This window comes from Ceratotherium simum, chromosome 11, assembly GCF_057802395.1.
Source record: "Ceratotherium simum simum isolate JZ-2026a chromosome 11, ASM5780239v1, whole genome shotgun sequence".
Classification (NCBI taxonomy): Eukaryota; Metazoa; Chordata; class Mammalia; order Perissodactyla; family Rhinocerotidae; genus Ceratotherium; species Ceratotherium simum.
Window position 1 is genome coordinate 54538622 of NC_141910.1, and position 24786 is coordinate 54563407.

Here is a 24786-nt window from a genome sequence, read left to right on the forward strand (position 1 = left end):
AGTGGTGCAAGCAGTTAAGTGCATGTGCTCCGCTGCGGCAGCGCAGGGTTCGCCGGTTCGTATCCCGGGCGTGCACCGGCGCACCGCTTGTCAAGTCATGCTGTGGCGGTGTCCCATATAAAGTAGAGGAAGATGGGCATGGATGTTAGACCAGGGCCAGTCTTCCTCAGCAAAAAAAAAGAGGAGGATTGGCAGATGTCAGCTCAGGGCCCATCTTCCTCACCAAAAAAAAAAAAAAAAAAAAAAAAAAAGAAAGGAAAAAGAAAACCCACAGAATGGAAGAAAATATTTGCAAATCATATACTTGATGAGAAACTTGTATATGCAGACTATATAAAGAACTCTTACAATTCAACACATCAAGGACAAATGACCCAATTTAAAAATGGGCAAAGGATCTGAACAGACATTTCCCCAAAGATACACAAATGGCCAATAAGCATATGAGAGGATGCTTACCATCATTAGTCATTAGGGAATTGCAAATCAAAACTACAATGAAATACCACTTCATATGCACTAGGATGGCTACACAGTCAGCCCTCCCTATTTGTGGGTTTCACATCCATGGATTCCACCAACTGCAAATTGAAATTTTGTGAATATGGAGGAACTGAACTGAATCTTTGGATGGGAAACCTGTGGATACAGAGGGCCGACTATATTCATTGTACTACCATTTTATATAAGGGGCTTGAGCATCCTCAGAGTTGGGTATTGCAGGGGCAGGGGTCTGGAACCAATCCCCTGTAGACACAGAGGGACGACTATAATCAAAAAAGCAAACAATAGCACATGCTGGTGAGGATGTGGAGAAATTGGAACCCTCCTACCTTGTTGGTGGGAATGTAAAATGATGCAGCCACTTTGGCAAACAGTCTGGCAGTTCATCGAAATATTAAACATATAGCTACCATATGATCCAGCAATTCCACTTCTAGGTATATAACCACGAGAAATGAAAACATACGCCCACACAAAAACTTATACATGAATGTTCATAACATTATTCATAATAGCCAAAAAGTAGAAACAACCTAAATGTCCATCAACTGATAAATGGATAAATAAAATGAATGGATTAATAAAATAACAATGGAATATTATTCAGCCATAAAACGGAATGAGGTACTGATGATACATGCTACAACATGGGCGAACCTTGATAACACTGGGTTAAAATGAAAGAAAGAAACCAGACACAAAATACCACACATCGTATGATTTAATTTATTTGAAATGTCCAGAATAGGAAAATCTACAGAGACAGAAAGTAGGTTACTGGTTGCCCTGGCTGAGGGGTTTGGGCAGGATGGGGAGTGGCTGCTGAAGAGTATGGGGTTTCTTTCTGGGAGTATAAAAATGTTCTAAAATTGTGATGATGGTGAATATACCTTGTAAATCCCTTTTTAATTAATACACTTCTAATTGTACACTTTAAATGGCTGAATTATATGCTATGTGAATTATGTCTCAATAAGGCCATTACAAAACAAATGTACTAACGGAAAACATGACTACACTTAGGAAAAAACCAAACAAAATTTTCAATAGTAATTCATTATAACCAGAATCAATTCCAAAATTCTTATCCTGAGGTTTACTAAGCATTATAAGATTTGTACTTTTCTCTAGCCTCTCAAATATTGAGACACCCCTTTCCCTGACAGCTAGAGCCACATCTTTTTCATGTCCCCAAGTTCAGAAGCTTGTTCTCACTTGAGAGTCTCTGTACTAGCTGTTCCCACAGCCTGAACATGACTGGCTCCTCCTCATCTTCACATTTTAACCATCACCTTATCAATGAAGCCTTCTCTGACCACCAATTTAAATAGTCATCCAATCTCTCTCCATTCCATCACCTTACTTTACTTCTCTGCATAGCACTTATTACAGATTTGTTTATGTACTATTTGTCTCCATGCCCTTTAAAAGGTAAGTTCCAGCAGAGATTTGTCTGTCTGGTTCACGGCAGAATCCACAGTATCTACGTGGTGAATAAGCACCATGTTTGTTAATGAGTCAGTATTTCAGAATCTTACCTTGCAGGTTCTTTATTAAATTTTAGAATCAAGGCACTCCGAGTTAGTTACATGACCCTTAAAAACATTCATTCATTCATTCATTCATTCATTCATTTATTGTGAGGAAGATCAGCCCTGAGCTAACATCCGTGCTAATCCTCCTCTTTTTTTTTTTTTTTTTTTTGCTGAGGAAGACTGGCTCTGAGCTAACATCTATTGCCAATCCTCCTCTTTTTATTTTTTTTCCCCTAAAGCCCCAGTAGATAGTTGTATGTCATAGTTGCACATTCTTCTAGTTGCTGTATGTGGGACGCAGCCTCAGCATGGCCAGAGAAGCGGTGAGTTGGTGCGCGCCCGGGATCTGAACCCAGGCCGCCAGTAGCGGAGCGCACGCACTTAACCACTAAGCCCCGGGGCCGGCCCCACATATTTTTTAAATAATGCTTATCTAGCTAAAAATATGAGTAGCCAGGAATATAAATGAACTACGAATACATCAATATTCCTTACATTCAATCCTGGTATGCAATTAACATGTTCATACATCTGCCATCTATCCACTTATCCATCAATTCAAATAAGCATCCACTGCACACTAGGCATTTTGCAAAAACGCACATAAAACATGGGTTTGGAATCAGATTCGAGTTTATCCTCAGGTTCCAATCCTCCCAGCTGCGTGACCTTGAAAGTATTTAACTTCTCTGGATCTTTATTTTTTTCATTCACAAACAATTAGGAGGGATAACTAAAGTAAAATTCTATAGTTTATTTGTATTTGTTATAGATAACCCCAAAGCAATTGTACTAGACAAACATGCAAAGATGCATTCATATCATTATGTGTGACTGAAAACTGTGTTTTTAAGATGTCCTACATCAAAACCATCTTTCTAGATGCTCTATGGTATTCAGAGCTCTCTCAATTTAATATCTGTCTGTGTTTAAGCTGTACTCAAAGCTGCTTCACAAGGAAAACCCTGGCTTTGCCTGCAACCTATCTCTGTATAAACGTAAAATAAAATGGTTTTTTACTTAGCCGAGTTAAAGACCTGGCTGAACTTTTCAATTTTCTTAAGAGAATCTCAGCCCTGTCACTTGCTCATCTAAACTCAAAGTATATGGCTCTGCCCTTTAAAATAACACAAAATACCATTTATTCATACTACAAGCATTTACTGAGCAAATACTGTATGCCAGACACTATTCTAGGTACTGCAGAAAAACCTGTAAACAGAACAAAAATTCCTCACTTAGTGGAGTTTATATTCTATTGGAGGTAGACAACAAATAAAAAACATATAATTTCTGGAATTACACATCTTCAGAGGGTGAAAAGTGCCAAGAAGACAAAAAGTAAAGAGAGTAGGGGCTCATACTGGGGATGGTGCAAGCAAGTGAAATTTTAAACAGGGTGGTGAGGGAAGGCCTTAATGAGAGATGAAGGGAATAAGGGAGTGGATATAAAGGCCCTGAGACATGGCTGAGGAACAGTAAGGAGGTCAGCGTGGCTGGAATGGAGCAAGTGAAGTAGACTAGTATGAGATCAGGGAGGTAGCGGCTGGGAGTGCCGATTGTGTAGGATCTTATAGGCCTCTGCTCTGCGAGGACTTCAGCTTATCCTCTGGGTGAGATGGGAAGACTACTGGAGGGTTTTGAGAAAAGAAGTAACTTAACCTGGGTTTAAAAGGAATCATTCTGTCTACTGTGTTGAAAATGAGTGTGTGCACAGAAGCAGAATTAGGATGTAATGCAATACCTATCTAAAAAACTGCCAAAAGAAATATCATTTAAGAAAAACCATCTAAGAGACACGCTAGTAATTCTTCCAGGTTGTATCTTTAAATCAGGTTAGACCAGTAAGAGGCTACACACATACACACACAGAGGCACATATATGTATTTGTATTTATATATTTATTTACATTCTTAGACCACAATTTTTAACTCCATTACCTTTAATATTATGTTAACTTATTAAGAATCATTACAAGAAGTAGCTTTATGAAAACTTATTCTGTATTTGTTATGATCTGGATTTTTCCCCCCTTTCTTTACATTATTTCTGAAAAGAATAATGTAATTTATTATGGGTAGCCCTCCCTCTCTGTCTCTTTTTTTGCCTTGCCCACTAATAAGTTTACAGGTAAATTTTACAAATTAAGCATAGCAAATGCGTTGTCCTTTAGAGAGAGTATATTTACATCTTCCATTTTTCTCAATTCCAAATTCTTGTTTTATCTTTTATTAATCTTATCTATTTAGTTACAAGTTGCCTTAAATTGGTGTAATTATAAATGCTTTCATGAAAAAACAATAAAAAATTTGTCTCATCACAGTAGAAATAGTTTAGTTCTTTTCTCAACTGGTAAAAAGAAGTATAAATTAACTAATAATTCTATCCTCTTAGAGAGGGGTTAACGTTTCCTACCTAGAATTCAGGCTGGAAACGTACTTATCCAAGACAGAGTGTACAGGACCTAGGCTTCTAGTAGTGCCTAACAGCTATCATGTAGGAGGGATAGAAAACTTCCATTTCAATTTTTGTCATCGTAAGTAATAACAAGTTAGGAAGAAAATCTTCCAAAGCACTCCACTATGAACAGCACCCCCAACACTTTTTAGCTATTATATGCTTCTTTCTTCCCCATTCAATCACATTACCCAATTAGCAAATTATACACACACTTCAGCGTCAAAACTGTGACTAAATTCTCCACCAAGAAAGAACACACAGAAAAAGAAACTACTTAGCTAAACCTAAATCAACAGTACCGGGCCGGCCCTGTGGCTTGGTGGTTAAGTGCTCGCGCTGCAATGCTGGTGGCCCGGGTTCGGATCCCGGGTGCACATCGAGGCACCACTTCTCCGTCCATCCTGAGGCCGAGTCCCACATGCAGCGGCTGGAAGGATGTGCAGCTATGACATACAACTATCTACTGGGGCTTTGGGGGGAAAAAATTAAATAAATTAAAAAAAAAAAAATCTTTAAATCAACAGTACCTAGAGAGGAAGTTTTATGTTACAATGCTGGTTAGTTATGAAATACCAAATAAAAGATATTGAAATATTAATGGCCCCTCCAGAAAGAAAGGTAATCACTATTCAGGTTCAGAGTAAGTTTCTATTTTGATCCATAGCATACTATTCCAAATGTTCTTTGATTTTGTTTCACCCATCTTCCAAAATCTCTTACACCCAAATATCTTCCCTCTTTTTATATGCTTTCCCTGCTATGTTTTTTAAAGCTTTCTATATCCCATTTTCATTTATACATTTCATACGTTTACACTTTTCAACATGATTGTATCTACCCCACAAGATGATCTGGCTCCCTGACTCCTTGATCTCAAATTATCCTTTTCCTGGGTCCTGCCTGGATCCTCATTATATCAGCCCCTACCAACTGTTAAGGCAATCAACAATTTATTTCAAACCAAGAACAGAGTTCTTGCCTCTCTACTTCTAGACTAATTGGTGACCCTTTGCTTAGGGCTAAAAATAGCCATAGCTGCTCATTCATTGGTCAAATTATTTTTAGGTCTGCATACACACATACACCCACATCTAAAGACAGCAGGTTGACTCCAACAGGCAAAAGCAGGTGTTAAATATCTGAAGAGCAATTCAACATTGCAAAGGTCACGATATCTTTTTATGTCACCATAGTACAGGTTTTAAAGCCTGTTTTCAAAACCAATAGCTTAGTTTTCCTCTCCTATGACAATTTTTTCTTCTCAGCCCACAAAGTATAACCAGGTTTCTGAAATTATAAATCAATGACAACAGAATTTTCCTTACATAAAATAATAGACACACAGCTGAGATAATGTTGTGAAATCCTATTTTTTCCCAATGACATATTATAAAAGGAGTGATACGTTCCTAGCAACTCAAACAACTTATTTCCTTAACTGTTAGTCCCACACACAGGGTCAGAGAAGCTGTGTACTCTGGCTGCTATTATGACAGTTATTTTTAGTCTGAGCACTGAGTACAGCACTGGAACAGGCCAGAGACAACATCAATCTGCTCTGCAAGGCAGAGACTCCAAATTTCATAACTTTATATTTTGGGTAACATAATGAAGTTATTCCTTACTTTATAAATTAGGATGTCAAATTTCTCACATTGTGTTTTATTTTAACAAGACCTGGATTTCCTCATAGATACGCAATTTCTCTACATCCAAAATACCATGAGTTTAAATGATGCTTACCTGCATCAAAAAAAAAAAAAAAAAAAGTGAAAAATAAAAAGCCTGGCACCTGCCCTTGCAGAGCTTACATTCCAGTGGGTACAGAAACAAACAAGTATTTAAATATATAATCCCAAACTGTGATAAATGCTAACAAGGTAAACAGGGTGGAGTTATAAAGAATGGGGCAAGGAGGAGGAAGGAAGTAATCTAGATAGAATGATCAGGGAGGTCCTCTCCACAGAGGTGATACTTAAGGTGAGTGAGAAGTGAACTATGAAGAGAAATCAACCAAAGTCATTCAATCAACAAATATTTACTGAGCATCTATATTTCTCAGGCTCTGTTTTAGGTGGTGGTTATATAACCATAAATCACACAGATGGAATCCTCACTCTCAAAAAGCTTACATTCTAATGGGGGGACAGTAATGAACACATTTTAAAAATATGGTAAGTTTAGATACTAAAAAATACTATGACAAAGATAAACTAGGATAAATGTCATAGTGCCTGAGGACTGGACTGCTTTAGCTTGTCATCACGCAAGGCCTCTCTTAGAGGATAACAATGAACTGAGATGTGAATGAGGGAAGGCAGCAAGGCAAAGGTCTGATGGAAAGCATTCCAAGCAGAAGGAATAGTTGAAGTACAAGGCCCTGAGATGGGAACACGCTTGGCACACTCAAGGGAGGGAAAAATGGCCATAGTGGCTGGAACAAAGCTGGTGAGAGATGAAGTCAGAAGGGACAGTAACCAGAACTTGGAGTTTTCAAATTTTATTTCTGTTGAAATGGAAAGCCTCTGGAATTGAGTGGTACTTCAGAATGCTCAGTCTGGCTACAATGTGTGTGTGTGTGTGGGGGGGGGGGCGGGAAGGCAGCATGGGGGGAGGGATTGGGAGAGGTCTACAGGGCATTTACAAAGTTCCTAAATTGGAAAAGAGTTTGCCACGTTCATGGAATTGAAAGGAGATCAGCTGCGGGTAGACACTATATACACAAGGGAGCACAAAAATGAGGTCAGAAAGGTAGGCAGGGGTTTACTCTGTAAGCTGTGGTAAGGAATCTGGATTTGGAATTTGGATTTTCATTTGAAATGCAATGTAAAGTCAAAACAGTTATAAACAGGGAAAAGAAAGACAACCATGATCAGATTTATATTTGAAAAAGGTTACTCTGGCTGTTACATGGAAAAAGTACTGGAAGAAGGCAAAAGGGGAAGTAAGGACCTGTTAGGATATCAAGAGCCTACTGCAATAGTCCAAATAAGAGGTAATGGTGGCTTGGACTAGGAGGGTAACAATGGAGATGGTGAATTGTATATGGATTGTAGACATACTTTGGAGATAGAATCAACAGGGCTTGCTAAATTGGATGTTGGGGTTAAGGGAATGGGAAGAATCAAAGATGACTCCCAAGTATCTGGCACCTTACGTAGGTAAATGGTTAACCCTTCTACAGTGTGACACTACTGGTTTCTAGTGACTGCGCTGATGTTCAATTTGCTGCTTGTACAACATTTCTGACACCCTCCCCTTAAAAAAAAAAACAAAAACAAACAACAAAAAAGGGCAGACTTGAACTCACTCACTATGGCTGTTTTCCAGGCAGGACCCGCTACTCTATGGAAAATTCAGGTAGCAAAAGATACTGTGATGGTAACTTTCTAGAGATTTGGGATTTAAAAAGCCACAGCTGCTTCCTTACCAGCCAAACAAGCTCATTTTAGGCCTACACATATGTCTCTCAGCCAGGGGGAGACCCATCTCCACCCTTATGCAACAGATAGACTAAAAGATTCCTGGAAAGAAAGCAAGAAGTGAAGATCACTTGAGTAAAGAAAAATAAGACAGAGCTTTAGCACAGACTGAAGAAAAGTTTCCAAAACTAATATTCAACCACAGAACAGGAATTTTTCATGTTGAAACAAGAATCTGAATCTATTCACTCAAACTAGAGAGAGATAAAAATCACCGTGCTTTTTAGCAGCTATTGGAAGCAAAGCATTAAAGTTGAGGATAGACCATAAATTACGAGTAATGGGTTTTTCATGCTAAAAGCCTTTGTGAATTACTGTGGCAATCCCAGATCTCACCACCTGGAGCTACACGGCTTCTTTCTCCCTAGAATGTTACCACATCAACTCAAGTAAAGAAACAAAATCAGTTGGCATCATGCTAACCTATTAAAAACTATTAATCACAACTTTTAACCACTTATAATTAATCTTTATAGGAAAATGAATTATTTCAAATTAAAAGCAGTCAGTTGTATACATGAAAACCTAGACTAAATCAAATTTTCCTTCTGAAGTGTTTTACTTGAGAGAGGTCCTATTAAAATTATCTAGGGGCCAGCCTGGTGGCATAGCGGTTAGGTGCGCACGCCCCACTTTGGCAGCCCAGGGTTTGCAGGTTCGGATCCCAGGTGCGCACCAATGCACTGCTTGTCAAGCCATGCTGTGGCAGCATCCCATATAAAGTAGAGGAAGATAGGCATAGATGTTAGCCCAGGGTCAACCTTCCTCGGCAAAAAGAGAGGAGGATTGGCATTGGAAGTTAGCTCAGCGCTGATCTTCCTCACACACACACAAACACACAAAAAACTGTCTAAAAATTAAACAACTTTAAATTAGAAATGTTATCACTTCTGTGCTATACTTGAGTTTTATAGATACAGCAGAAATCTTTTCTAGATTAATACTGAAAGCCATTAATCTTTTCTAGATTAATCTTGAGGACTTACTGTTCCAAACGAGTTATCTTCTGAGGAAGGCTCTGTTTTTAAAACAAGTGTTAGTTGTTACTGTTTACTTCTACAAACTACAGACTAAAATGATAAGAGGAGCGGGAAAAAGTTTAAAGCCACAAAGTCAAGGAACAGAAGAAGGTAAAGTTTGTGGAAGACAGTGTATAGGAGGAGGAAGAGGACAAATTTAGTATGGCAAAGGTTTTATCAATTATATAAAGAAAAATATACCTGAAAAAATACTGTTTTGTGTGCTTTTGTTTTCATTATACACACATTCATGTACACATGTACATGTATATTGAGTCACAATGTAAAATGTACCTCTTACTGTCAAAAAACATTTGAAAATTATTGGCTTAAAGTGTGTAGAGAGGGGATGCAGTTGAGAAGAGAGCCAATCAGTATGGCAGAGCTTAGGAGGGGATTAGAACACAGACCACCATGTAGGGCCAAGATCAGGATAAGGCGTGGGGCTAAAAAAAAAAATTTTTAAAGGAGAGGGGAGCTGGGTGCAATTCAGAATAAATAATTGACATCCTTTCCTTTGAGATCAGCTTTAATTATAAAGAAACAGAATATGAGGCATTGTCCATTTGCTGAGTTATTTTCCCGTTTAAGTAGGGCAAAATCAATGATTATCAAGTGTACTGTGCTTCAAAGAGAATCATTAAACTTAGGAAATGCTTTAAAATGTCTAAATTTCATTTAAATTGTATTCAATTTTAAAGACGTTATAAAGATTATACTTCTATTACATGGTCAGGTAATGAAGACATTCTGGTAAAACATATCAGCTTCTTCTGATTATCAGCTTCCTCTAAAAGGGAATATTTTAATCTTTTGAAACTGTCTTTTGAATTCATTGTTCTCTCCTAATTCTCCTTCTAACTCTCCTAGTACGGCTTTGCAATCTCCTTTGCTAACTTCCTCCTCTGCTCATATCCTAAAATAAAATTTTGTTATTCTTAGGGTTCTGTCTTCATAATGGGAGATCCCCAAATAATAACAGATATGACTTATTGAACATTAATTATGCATCAGACACAGCTCTAAGTGCTTTACATGTATCACTCATCCTCATAACCATTCTATGATAGGTCCTATTACAGTAAAACCCAAGATAACATGAATTCAAATTTAACACAACTGTTGACTGGCAATGAAGACAAAAAAAAAAGATAGTAACTGGAAAGAGCAGCAAAATCAATTGACAAACTGCGCTATTTATAGGAGGCAGTATAGCAGTTAAGAATGCCACTCTCAACCCTACATCTGAGCATGTAATGCATCCCAGCTCCACCATTTACATGCTATAAGACCTTGTTTAAATTACTTCAAAATGCCTCCATTTCATTATCTGTAAAATAGGGATACTCCAAGAGAAAAGAAAACATATGCCTATACAAAGATTTGTAGCAGCTTTACGGTGAATAAGTTGTGACATATCTTAACAATGGAACACTACTCAGCAATAGAAAGTAATCAACTTATTGATACACATAAAATTATTGAAAATTTTCAAAATAATTACATGAGTGCAAGAAGCTAGACCCTCGACGCACACACCCAAAAGACAAAAAAAAGAACACGCTAGATGATTGCATTTACAAGTAGTACTAGAAATCGAAAACTAGTCTATGGTGACAGAAAGCACAAGAGTGGTTGCCTGGGCCTGACCAGGGAGAAGGAGGAAGGAGAGATTTTATTAAGGAGGCTTGAGGAAACTTTTGAGGTGATGGATATGTCCATCATCTTGATTGTGGTGATGGTTTCACAGATTTATACAAATGTCAAAACTTACCAAACTGTACATGTTAAATATGTACAGTTTACTGTATGTCAGTTATATCTCAATAAGGCTGTTAAAAAAGGAATAACACATATCTCACAGGGTCATGTGAGTATTTAATAGGTTAATACATATATGCAAAACACTTAATATTCACTAAAAATATTGCTATGATAATTTTAAAGTCTATGATTCACACTTGAGTACAAATTTAAAGAATTTTATTGTACTTCTATGAGGCAAACCCTATACAAACTAATAAAAATAATAATGCCTATAAAAAGTTATAAACACATTAAAGAAAATAAATATTTTAGCTAAAACTCTCAAAGCAACAAAAGGATTATATTAATTCATTTTTTTATATTGAATGTTTGTGAACAAAATATTGTGCTAAAGGCTTTACATAGATTATTTCATGTAACCCCTCTAACAATCTTTTGAGATAGGTGGCATTATTTCCATTTTACATTATGAAGGCATAAGAGCCTCAAAGCGAGTATGTAACTTGCCCAAGTTCATACAGTAAGTGAACAAAGTAAAACACTCAGCCAGATCTCATGGACTCCAAAGTCCATGGCAACAATTTTTTTACTTCACCGAAAGGAAGTCACCTGATTGCTGGCTTTACAAAGGGAAGTCTCACAGAATCTAAACAGGTAACAAGGAGGGATTTCACTACCAAACCTTCAGGAACTTGGCATTCTACTATATAAAGTGAGTAAATTAGCATCACTTACCATATCTGTAGCTTGATCTTCTTTCCTTGTAATTCAACTGTTTTGATCTTAAAGTCTATTCCTATAACATAGAAAAAGAAAAGTAAATTGTATCTATGAGTCTAAACTTGGCTATACTAAAACTAATTGGAGTAAAAACACACTTTCAAAATTTGTGTTTGTTTAGCTGTGGATATTCACTAAGTATGCAATTCTGAGCAAATGTATCCAATTGTAAACCTGAGTAATAATACATATAAAATCCAAGATGGTAGAATAGTTATATAGAAAGAGTGAGGTTTTACAATTAGGAAATAAAAAAGTAAATTTTAAAATACCTAATATTGTAATGCAAAAGAATAAAAAGATGTTTCCTAGTAGGAAAAAATATATAACCTTCACTGGCTTACAGAACAAAAGAATACTACAAGGGATAATGAGGGTCATTTCATAACGATAAAGGGGTCAATTCATTAAGAAGGCATAAAAATACTAAATGTTTATGCATCTAACAACAGAGCTTCAAAATACATGAAGCAAAAGTACTGTAGATGCTCCAGGATCTGTCTGCTCCTTAACCAACCAAAATCTTCAGCTTGGCCCCATTAAGTTTCCCATACCCAATCAAAAGAAAAAAAGGGCCATTTGCCTGGCATTTATAAACCTCAGACTGTGTCTACAGCCCATCTTTTTGTTTCTCTAGGAATTACTGAGAAAATCTTTCTAAAATGAGCTGGTTGTCAAGACCAACTCTGAACAAGACTAACAATTTCACTTAGGCATACAATTTGTTAATTAATCTCAATGACAAACCTGGCAACCAATACTATTTCAGAAAACTTTCCTGAAGAGAGGTGAAATTAGGACACAGTCTGAAAGTTCTAAACCCTTTGGGATAGAAACCAGGTACAACTGGAGAACTTCTAACAATTTGGGCTGTTTTAGGCCACCAACCTAATTGTTCAAGATAGAAATCTCATCCTAGACTCTTTGAGTTTCCCTCTCAATCTTATGTTGTGTATCCTCAAACTAATTAACAGAAGCCAAAGCAGTTCTTCATTCTTTTCTGCACAAAAACTCTCCTGGCATTCCCTCCCACCTTTCTGGCCACTCTCCAGTCTACCTTACTGGTTTCTCCTCATCTCTCTGACCTTTTCTAAAAGTTGCAGTGAACTTCTCTTTTCTATCTTCACTCTTTCCCATGGTGATTCCCCCTAATTTCATGGCTTTAAATTCCACACACACACTGATAACTCTCAAATTTACATCATAGCCCAGACCTCTCCCCTGAACTCCAGACTTAATATACCCAACTGCTTACTGGCTATCTCCAAATCCCATCTTTCACAAAAACTAAAAGCACAAGTCCTTAAAATAGTCCATAAGGCCCTATACATTCTGCCTACCTCCTCCTTTCCACCCTGACCCTCATCATTTCTTATATCATTTTATTCTGATCTAGCTAACTGTATTGGTTTCCTTGTTGTTCCACCCACAGGTCAGGCAGATTCCCACCTCAAGGCCTTTGCATATACTGTTCTCCCAACCTGGAATACTCTTATCGTCCATCCTGGCTCCTTTCCCTAGCTACTACCCTATCCTAAGCTACAGTGTTTCCCCATGTCATTCACCCCGTGTCCATTGTCTGTTAGTACTCCCTATCCCTCTCCTGTTATTTATTGTCTGTCTCCCTTTGCCAAAATAGATTTAAGATCCACAAGGGTAGGGATTTTTATCTATTTAATTCAGTTAAATTCCCATCACCTAGAGCTATGCCTGAGATATAAGCAGACATTCAAAAAATATTTGTTGAATAAACAGATAAGTGATGTTTTCTAGAGAAAGTAAAAGGGTCCCTGAAAAAAAGATATACAGATAACGTCACCCTAAAGGTGAAACTCACTACTTGACAAGCTCCACACTTGTCCACTTAGCTTCCAATCAGCTTTTTAGAGCCTCTCAGGCCAAACCATGAAGGACAAAGGTTCCAAAGAGATACCAAAATAGACAAGCAAAAACAAACAAAAAAAGAGAACCTGAAGAAAACAGGGGCAACGCAGAGGAAAAGAGATAGTTCCTTTATCTTCTCAGAACAAGATGGAAAAAAAAAACAAGGGGTGGGGGGGAGGACAGAAGGAAGGAAGAAAAAGAAACCTGAATCAGAAAACTCCTGGAAGTTAAAAAAAAAACAAGGCAGAAATAATATAGTCAACAGAAAAGCTGTAAGAGAAAATTGAGATCTCTCAGAAAATAAAACGCAAGGACAAAGAATGGAATATATGTGAGATAAGACAAGTTAGTCTAAAATCAAACCAGGTCTGACATCTAACTAATAGAAGTTCAAGAAAGAAAAGAAAAAATGACATATAGAAAATAATAATTTAAAAATTTTGCAAGAAAACTTAACAGAACGAAAGGGATCTATTTTAGACTGAAAGACCCACCAAGTTAAGTGCCTAGCATAATAAATAAAATGAGATCTATACCAAGTAATATCCTCGTGAAATTTCAGGACACCAGGAATAAAGACAGTGTTATAAAAGCTCACACAGAAACAAACTAGGCCATATTAAACAATCAAGAATGACAACTCTGAACTTCTCAGACTTCTCAATAGCAACACTAGAATCCAAAATACTACAAAAAGATAACATCTTTAAAAAATATTTTCAACCTATATCCAGCCAAAATCAAATGAGAGAGTAAAATAAAGGCATTTCCAGACATGCAAGATCTCAAAATATGCAGCTCCCACGCATCTTTTCTAAGACACCTATTAGGAGAGACTGCTTTACCAAGAATAGGAAGAAAAGAAAGAAAGCAAAGAGTGAGGTAAAGGGCAGTTTGAATTGGCCTAGAGAGCAACCAGTTCACGGAAAATGAGGACAGAAAAGAATGGGACAGAATAAAACGAGAAGAAAGTTCCAAGAGGTATGCCTCCTAACAGGGTAAGGGGAAGAAATGGTATTAATGGAATTTGTACGAAAAGCAGAATTCAGAGGGTTTGGCAATTCTGTTGTAGAGTTTGGGATAAAGTATGGATAAGTGCCTTGAATCTCAGCAAATCTAATAATGAAGGAACTGTAAACTACAGCAAAAACAAAAACTTGTCCAAGAAATGAAATGCAATTATAGTACACTACTTGGATTAACAGTTAACAAAAACACGTGCTTTAACTATTTGAGAAGATGAAGGGAGAGGCACCAGGAACAAGAGTATTCAATTTTCACTTTCCATAACAATGAGAGATTTTCTAAAATTAGCTTTTTTTATTTAATTATTTTATTTTATTTTTTTATTTTTTCCCCCAAAGCCCCAGTAGATAGTTGTATGTCATAGCTGCATGTCTTGCTGTATGTGGGACACGGCCCTAGCATGGCCGGAGAAGCAGTGAGTCGGTACGCGCCCGGGATTCGAACCCGGGCCGCCAGCAGCGGAGCACGCGCACTTAACCGCTAAGCCATGGGGCCAGCCCTAAAATTAGTTTTTTTTAAAGTTAAAAGCATATGAGTAGGGAATATGGGGTCGAATAACAGAAGAAAAAGCCAAAAATGTTTGGGAAAAGTAACAACACACAGGTGAGCATGGGGCAAGGATTTGTTGCTGCTGCTGCTGTTGTTGTCATAGGCCTTGAAGTACTATCTGACTTGTAAAATTCTGTACCTATTACATTAATAGAAATAAAAATTAGGTTAATAGAGGAGGAGGTATGTTTACAAATATATGCTTTCTCCACTACTTAAACAGTTCAACTTGATCATCATATTTCTAGCACGGCTCCAAGCCACCCCTGCAGTCTCATTCCCTCCAGTCTTCCTCCTGTAGTCATATTCAAACACAACTTTTACAGCTGTGCAGTTTCCAAAAAATACCTTTGTTGCTCCAGCATGTACTTTCCACACCCCCAAACATATACCTAAATATGGAAAAACTCATACTCAAGATAGAGTAGAAAAATTTTTGATAAAATTTAGGGAGTAGAGCAAAATCAATAGCTCAGCTGCCAAGAGAAGCTAGGAAAACCTATCACCCTTTAAGATCCTGCCAGGAGGAACATCAGGTTCTCCTGCCACACTATCATTTGCTAAATGACCACGGACTAGAGCAATCATAGGGTTTGATCCAACCAGTGATCTTTTTCAGCTTTTGCTTATATAAAAACACACTAAAGGAAATCCCCACATTTTACAGATTCCTGGGACCCAGCTCAAAAAAGTATTTCAATTTACCACAGTCTCACTCATTTATCAATTTTCAGCTGCTCAGCAAAGTGAGAAACAATATCAGCCAAATCATTTGCCTTAATGATGTGGAAGAAGCACCATCCAGTGGCAAGAGGAGTAACTGCAACTTCTAGCCACTATAGTTTTCCAAAGCTTGGCTTCCGATGACACATCAATACGTAGTAAATAACACAGGCAGAAACGATCTATATAATAAACTCCAGGCAACCAAAGTTAAACAACTTATAGCTAAATGATCAATACCTATGTTTTTTAACAAGTAAAAATCATGCATTTTCACCACATCAGGAAAGGAAATAAGAATCACATACCTACAATCCTTTTAATGTAGTTTAGTCTGGAATTTAAGAGAACAGGCTCTACTCCTAGCTCTGTCATTAACAGTACAAATTTTGAAAACGCCATTTTCCAATATGGACATTAGTTTATTTAGATGCAGATGTGAAAATACAGAATGCACAAAAGTTCCCTCTAAAGATTTTTTCTTATAGTAGTAATAGCTTAGTAAACACTGAGAATTTACAATGTGCCTGACACTGTTAAACCCTTTGCATGGATTAACTCCCTAGCCTATACTATTTCCATTCTACAAACGATAAAATAAAAACCAATAGCAGCAGCAAAAAAATCAGTAACACCAATATTTACCGAATAATTACTAAGTGTTGTAAGCATTTCATATATCCCCTTTAACATTCATAAAAATCCTCTGAGAAAGTACTAACATGCCTATTTTATAGAAGAGAAAATTTACTCAAAGTCAGAGTTAACAGATGACAGAACTAGGACTCAAATCCATGTCTGTTTGACTTCAGATCATGCACGCTCTTAACGTACATTAAGTTCAACAACTCCATTTTTACTTACTTATTTTCTATTGAGGTAAAGTTCACATAATATAAAATTTACCATTTTAAAGTGAACAAAATTCAGTACATTCCCAACGTCGTGCAACCATCACCTCTATCCAGTTCCAAAACGTTTTCATCACCTCAAAAGGAAATTCCATACCCATTAAGCAGTTAGCTGCTTTCCATTATCCCCTCCTGTGACTCCCTGGAAACCACCAGTCTGCATTTCTGTCTCTATAGATTTACCTATTCTGGATATTTTTGTGTGTGTGTGTGAGGAAGATCAGCCCTGAACTAACATCCATGCTAATCCTCCCCTTTTTGTTGAGGAAGATCGGCTCTGAGCTAACATCTATTGCCTCCTCCCCCCACCCCCAAAGCCCCAGTAGATAGTTGTATGTCATAGTTGCACATCCTTCTAGTTGCTGTATGTGGGACGCAGCCTCAACATGGCCGGAGAAGCGGTGCATCAGTGCGCGCGGGCCGCCAGTAGCGGAGCGCGCACACTTAACCACTAAGCCACGGGGCTGGCCCTATTCTGGATATTTCATATAAATAGAAGCATACAACATGTGATCTTTTGTGTCTGGCTTCTTTTACTTAGCATAATGTTTTCAAGATCCATCCACACTGTAGCATATATCAGTACTTAATTCCTTTTTATGACTGAATAATATTGTATCTTATGTATACACACCATAATTTTGTTTATCCACTCATCTGTTGGTGGACATTTCAGCTGTTTCCACCTTTTGGCTTTTGTGAATAGTGTTGCTTTGAACATGCATGTTCATGTATTTATTTGAGTATCTGTCTTCAATTCTTTTGGATATATATACAAGGAGCGGAATTGCTGGGTCATGTGGTAATTTTATGTTTAACTTTTTGAGGAACCACTGTTTTCCACAGCAGCTGCACCATTTTACATTACCACTAGCAATGTATGAGGGTTCCATTTTTCTACATCCTCATTGACGCTTATTATTTTCCTTTTTTTAATTTTAAGCTATCCTAGTGGGTGGGTATGAAGTGGTACCTCATCTTGGTTTTGATCTGCATTTCCCTAATGACTAATGCTGTTGAGCATTAATTCATGTGCTTGTTCACCATTTGAATATCTTCTTTGGAGAAATGTCTATCCAAGTCTTTTGCCTAGTTTTTAATCAAGTTGTCTTTTTGTTGCTGAGTTGTAAGAGTTCTTTTTATGTTCTGAATATCAGACACATATATCAGATATATTATTTGCAAATATTTCCACCATTCTGTGGGCTGTCTTTTCACTTTAATTTCCTGTGATGCACAAAAGTTTTTAATTTTGATGAAGTCCAAGTAAGTTATCTATTTTTTCTTTTGTTGCATGCCATAACTCCATTGATTTTAATTTTTGAAATGCATGAGCTAGGAGAACTCCCTGGGAATTGAAAAACTGTTGATAGAACCAAAGCTCAATTCAACTTTTTCCAAGTACATCCTAAGATGTAATACAGAAAAAATGCAGGCCTTTCTAGTGCAATGTAATGTCTATATATGTATTCTATGAGCTATTTCACATTATAGCAATGTGCATTCCAGCAGAATAGGCCATACTTACTATATACTTAGCACTGAATAATGTAGACAATGTTTTTCTGTTGAGGGCATTTCCATTCCAGAGAGGGGAGACAAAAAAATAAAATAAAATCTTTAATGTGATCAATTAAATAATTTTTTAATTAAATGCTATAAACAAGAATGGGAGGGAGAGCTACTTTATATGGAAACGCCTCATTAAAAGACGTTTGAGGGGCCGGCCCAGTGGTGCAAGCGGTTAAGTGTGCGCCCTCCGCTGCAGCAGCCCGGGGTTCCCCAGTTTGGATCCCGAGCACACACCAATGCACCGCTTGGCAAGCCATGCTGTGACAGCGTCCCATATAAAGTGGAGGAAAATGGGCATGGATGTTAGCCCAGGGCCAGTCTTCCTCAGCAAAAAGAGGAGGATTGGCAGATGTTAGCTCAGGGCCGGTCTTCCTCACAAAAAAAACAAAGACCTTTGAGCAAAGACCTCAAGGAGGTCTGGGAATTAGCTACGTGACTATCTGGGGAGAGTGTTCCAGGCAGAGGAAACAGCAAGTACAAAGGGTGTGAGGTGGACATACGCTTGGCATGTTCAAGAAACATATGTAGTTTTGAGTACAGTGATAGGAGCCTTCTACTCTATGAACTTGGTAGAGTTCTCTCTTTATTTGGGTCTCCTTTAAGTTCTCTCAGTAGTATTTTATAGTTTTCAGTGCATAGATCTTGAAATTATTTTGTTAAATTTATCCCTATTTCATTTTCATTTTTTGGATGCTATTGTAAATGATACTTTTTAAAAGTTTCATTTTCCAATTGTTTGTAGCTAAGTAGAGAATACAATTTATATTTGTATATTGACCTTGTATCCTGCAACCTTGCTACATTCCCTTACTAATTCTAGTTGCTCTTTGGGGGGGCGGTTGCTTAGGGTTTTCTATGTATATAATCAGGTAGTCTGTAGAAAGGCACTTTTATACCATCTTCCTTTTGAACCTCTATGACTTATTTCTCCTGCCTTATCGTACTAGCTAAGACCTCTAATACAGTGTTGTTTTGTACTTGATCCTTAAGAGAGAAAGCTTAGACTGAAAGCTTCACCATTAAAGTATCATGTTAACTGTACATCATTTAGCAGGTTGAGGAAATGTCTTTCTATTCCTAGTTTGCTGAGCTATCATGATGCAAAATGAGGTTGCATTTTGTCAGATGCTTTTTCTATACCTATTAAGATGATCATGATTTTTCTTCTTTATTCCATTAAGGCAGCTAATTAAAATTGATTTTGAATGTGAAACAAACCTTGGATTCCTGAAATAAAGCCCACTTGGTCATGACGTATTATTCTTTTATAAGTTCTTGGAACTGATTTGCAATTATTTAGATAAGGATTCTTACGTACATGTTCATGAAGGACATACCATGTTCATTAGGGATAAGTTATATCTTTGTCTGGTTTTAGTATCCAAGATAAGGCTAGTCTCATAAATGATCTGACAGTGTGCCCTCCTCCTCTATTTACTGAAATAGTTTAAGATGGGTATTTTCTTCCTTAAATGTCTGATAAAATTTACCAGTGAAGCCATCTGGGCCTTGAGGTTTCTTTCAGAAAAATTCAAATCAAGATTCAATTTCTTTAACATAAATTGTCTACTTATTCTATCAATTACTAAAGAGAAATATTGAAACATCCAACTATATAATTGCAGATTGTCTATTTCTCCTAATTCTGTCAGTTTTTGTATTTTGAAACTCTGTTCTTAGGTATATAAATATGATAAATTGACTGAAAAGACTCTATTACTGGAAATACATCCTTTGCTCTGAAATCTCCTTTGTCTAATATTAATACAGCCACGTGAGCTTTTTTATGATTAGCGGCTTATTAGCTATACCTAATTTTTTTTTTAGTGGTTACACTACAATTTATAATATATACCTTTAACTTAGCACAGGCTACCTTCAAACAGTATTATACCACTTCTCACATTAATATAAGAACCTTACAGCAGTATACTTTATATTTTTTACTTCTACGTTTTACTTCTAAATATTATAAATCCTATAAAACATTAAAATTTGGGGGGCCAGCCCCAGTGGCCTAGTGGTTAAGTTCAGCATGCTCTGCTTCACTGGCCTGGGTTTGGTTCCTGGGCACGTACCTACACCACTCATCAGTGGCCATGCTTTGGCAGCGGCTCACATACAAAAAGAGGAAGACTGGCAACAGATGTTAGCTCAGAGTGAATCTTCCTCAGCCAAAAAAAAAAAAGTTTGCTTCAAACAGTTGATTGTCTTTGATATTAATTAAAATTGAGAAAAAAGTATTTTATATTTCCCCACATATTTACCATTTCTTATCCTCCTCATTCCTTTGTGTAGATCTGAGTTTCCACCTGGAATGATTTTCTTCAGGCTGAAAAACTTCCTTTAACATTTTTAATAGCACAAGATGCCGACAAGAAATTCTGTTTTTGTCTGTCTGAAAAATGTCTTTATTTTGCCTTCACTTTTGAAAGATATTTTTGTTAGGATTGAATTCTAAATTGATAGTTTCTTCCTTTCAGAACTTTAAATATGTTATGCCATTGTCTTCTGGCCTGCATTGTTTCTTTTTGTTTCCCCCTCTCCCTTTGGGAGAAATGTAGATTTAAGAAACTTGTTTTTTTTTAATGATTCTACAGAAAAGTTGCAAAACTAGCAGAGTTCACATATACCTTTCATACGGCTTCTCCTAATGTTAACACTTACATCACCATAGTACACTTATCAGAAACAAGAAAGTAACACTGGTACAATACAATTAAATACAAACCTAATCCAGTTTTTTCACTAATGTCTTTATCTATTCCAGGATCCAATCCAGGTTCCCACATTGCATTTAGTTGTCATGTCTCCTTAAGTCTCCTCCAATCTGTGACAGTTACTCAGTCGTTTCTTGTCTTTTGTGACCTTGATATTTTTGAAGAATATTGGTCAGGTGTTTTATAGAATCTCCCTCAATTTAGGTTTGTCTGATATTTTCTCAAAGTAGAGTAAGGTTTTGCATTTTTCGGCAAGAATACCACAGAACACCACAGATGTAATGTTTTGCCTTTCTTAGTTCTTTATATCAGGAAGTATATATTATAAATAAGCATTATTCACACATATTCTGTTGATATTATCCTTGAGATTAACCATGCGATATTACTTTGATATTAACCTTGATAACTTGGTTAAAGTGCTATCTACAGAGTTTCCCTCCACTGTAAATTTACTGTTTTTCCATTTGTAATTAATAAAATTCTTGGAGAAAATACTTTGGGACTATGCAAATATCACATTTCTCATATACCTTCACCCACTGATTTTACCTTCCATCACTGGATTGTGCCCGTGACAATTATTACCATAGTATTTGCCTAAACCAATTCAGTCATTGCTTTACACTTATTAATTGGAATTCTTTTATGATTTGTCCCTTCTACCCATTCATTTATTCAATTTTTAATTTTTACCAATATGGGCTCATGGATATTTTATTCTATTGGTTATAATGTAATACCGTAATTATTTCATTCCAGCTTTGGCCATTAGAAGCTCTTTCAGGTTGGCTCCTACGTCCTTTTGACATGTCCCATCCTTTTCTGAGCACTTTTTTGGCATCAGAGATATTCCTGGATCATCTTGTATTTCCCCTACCCCAGCTCTGGAATCAACCAGTTCTTAAAAGAGCCCTTGTTCCTTTTATTGAAGAACTGTATGTAGAGTCCAAGATCTGGGCACTACGTACGCTCATTGCTACTGGAATGTCATTGCTTCTAGGCTTTCCCAGAGGACAAAGAGAGGAAATACAATTACGTCTACTAACCTACGCATGTACACACATCTACGTCTCCATAACTGTCTATCTATATGTACAATATGTAAAATCATGAGTTTATACTGATACCTCTGATTCCAATCCAACATCACAGAGTTCACCCTAGTCATCTTCCTTTCCTTTCTTGTAATCTCTTTTTTTAACAACTAGAAATTTGGCTCTCATTATCTAAAATATATTTACTTATATGTTCAATCCTAGTATAAACATAAAGTAGTTTCACACCTGCTAACCCATACCTTTATGAGAAACCAGATTTACTAACTAGAATACTTGTATACAGTTCTTTTTTTTATATGAGGGAGATCAGCCCTGAGCTAACATCCATGCCAATCCTCCTCTTTTTGCTGTGGAAGACTGGCCCTGAGCTAACATCCTGCCCATCTTTCTCCACTTTATAGGGGACGCCACCACAGCATGGCCTGACAAGCAGTGTGTTGGTGCGTGTCCGGGATCCAAACCTGGGCCACCAGCAGCAGAGCATGTGCACTTAACCACTACACGCAGGGCCAGCCCCAGTTCTTTTTACCTTTAGTCTTAGAGTATCTAGTCAAAATACTGTTTTCTAAAATTAATTTGATTATTCTTTTCTTCCTTCTCATTGTGGTTATATTATTCATTTGTGATAGAGTTAGGTTCATGTGTTGGCTTACATTGTTTCTGATGACAAGTCAACAGTTGTTCCTATCTTTGTCCCTCTGTATATATAAAGTGGTCTCTTTTCCCTCCTGCTTTTTAAGATATCTCTTTACAACTGGTTTTCAGCAACTGGATTAGGATGTGCCTCAGTGTGATTTTCTTTGTATTTATCCTACCTAGGTTCATTAGGTCCATGGGTTTATAGCTTTCATCATAATTGGAAAATTTTCAGTCATTTCTTCAAATACTTCTGCAACTGCAGCCCCCTCCCCACACTTCCCATCCTGGACTCCAAATGCATGTATATTAGACTACTTGATCATGTCCCACACATCACTGAGGCTCTCTTTCTCTTTCCCTAGCCTTTTTCTCCCTGTGCTTCATTCTGCCTAGTTTCTATTACCTTATCACTGATCTTTTTATCTGCAGTGTCTAATCTGCTGTTAAGCCCATCAGCTGAATTTTTCATTTCAGATACTATATTTTTCAGTTCTAGAAGTTCCAATGGGTCTTCTTTACATCTTACATTTCTCTCATGTTCATGCTTTCCTTTAAATGCTTCAATATATCTCTGTCTTCTAAATCCATCATCTCTGTCATTTCTGGATCTGTTTCTATCAACTGCTTTGTCTCCCGGTTAAGGGTTATATTTCCTATTTCTTCGTATGTCTAGTAATTTTGGATTAGATGCTGAACATTTTGTATATTTTGTTAACATATGGATTTTTTAAATGTTGAGTTTTGTTCAGGTGAGCAGCTAGATTAGTTGAGAATCAGCTTAATCCTTTTGAGACCTGTTGTTCAGCACAGTTGTAAGGTGGGGCTAGAGTTGCCTTTTCTCTAGATTACTTTAGCCCTACTCCTAAGGAGTGCCGTTTCTGGGGTCTCTCCCAAATGGCCCTGATATTCAACAAGGTCTCTGCACTCCGGCTGGTCAGAACTAGAATGTCTCCCAACCCACTGTAAGTTCCAATACTTCTACCAGCTCTCTGGCAGTTGTCTTTGCCCAGCCCATGGAAGCCCACCCAACTTAGTACCCAGCTAAAGACTCAAAGGGACTCCTCTGCAGATTTCTGGATCTTACTGTCTACATTACTCCATCTTCTATGGTAATCAACCCTGCAAATTCCAGCCTCCCCAGTCTCTCTATATCCCTATATCTATCTCCTTGGCCCAACAAGACTGCCTTACTCTGTTTAGATCTTGCACTGGAATCTGTTCTCAGACAGAAAGCCAGGGAGATCACAGGGCTCAATTTATTTGTTCCTTCTCTCAGAGACTGCCGTCCTGCCTGTTACTAAATATCTAAAAACAGTTGTTTCATATGTTTTGTCCAGTTTCCTAGCTGTTTATGGCCAGAAGGCTAGTCTGGTACCAGTTAACTTTGTAGTTTCCAGCAGTGGAAGTTCTCAACAGCTTTATTGTCTTTTAAAGGTTAAGCAACCCACAATCTTTCTTGGAATATGTTCCAAAACATTTGAGAACCTCATGAAAATCATGGATCCTTTGCCCATGCCCTTACATCAATGCATACACATACAAAACATGGACTAGAATTTCAGGGAGTTCATAGCCTCTGCCTCAGTTCCCCCGCCTTCTACTGTCCCAGAGGATGTGATTTATAGTATTGGTGTACTACACTATCACTCTTTCAAAGTTTTAGGGCCAATTTTTATTTACTGAAAACTTGTTATGGCTGGAATTAAAGTATTTGAACTAAGGAAGTCTTCCTTAAACAATCCAGCTATTATTCTTTCTCCACATGTGGCAGATAATATTTCTCACTTATCTTCATCATGATATACTGGCAGTTTGATACTACAGACTGAAGAAACAAAGCCCAAGTAATCTGGATTTTGTACTTGATTTCCTAATTAGTTTTCTTTCATTATATAATTACTAAAAAGCCAATTATTTTCTTTTACTATCTCAGATCTAGCCACCAGCAACAATACTGATACTGAATTATAAATACATATATTTCATCTATATAAATATTCACTATTCTCTAACTGTTGTTAAAAACTGGCATTCTCCTAGGTTACTAGTCCTTAGAGCACAAGCCAGCTCTGTTAGGTCAGATGCATGTGAATAAATATCACCTCAGAAATCCCAACCCTAGTCCTATGTACTCAGCAATAAATATCTGTTGA

At 37.2% G+C, this 24786-nt stretch overlaps 1 protein-coding gene across 2 annotated transcripts in view; it reads right to left on the reverse strand.

Annotated features, from left to right (window-relative positions):
* The window catches only part of RAB10 (RAB10, member RAS oncogene family), an 81751-nt gene that overhangs the window by 17629 nt on the left and 39336 nt on the right, over window positions 1-24786 (reverse strand). For both annotated transcript variants that reach the window (XM_087437039.1, XM_004418267.2), the window contains one exon: window positions 11504-11564. In XM_087437039.1, the coding sequence (XP_087293165.1) occupies window positions 11504-11564 (61 nt within the window). The remainder of the gene's footprint in view (window positions 1-11503; window positions 11565-24786) is intronic.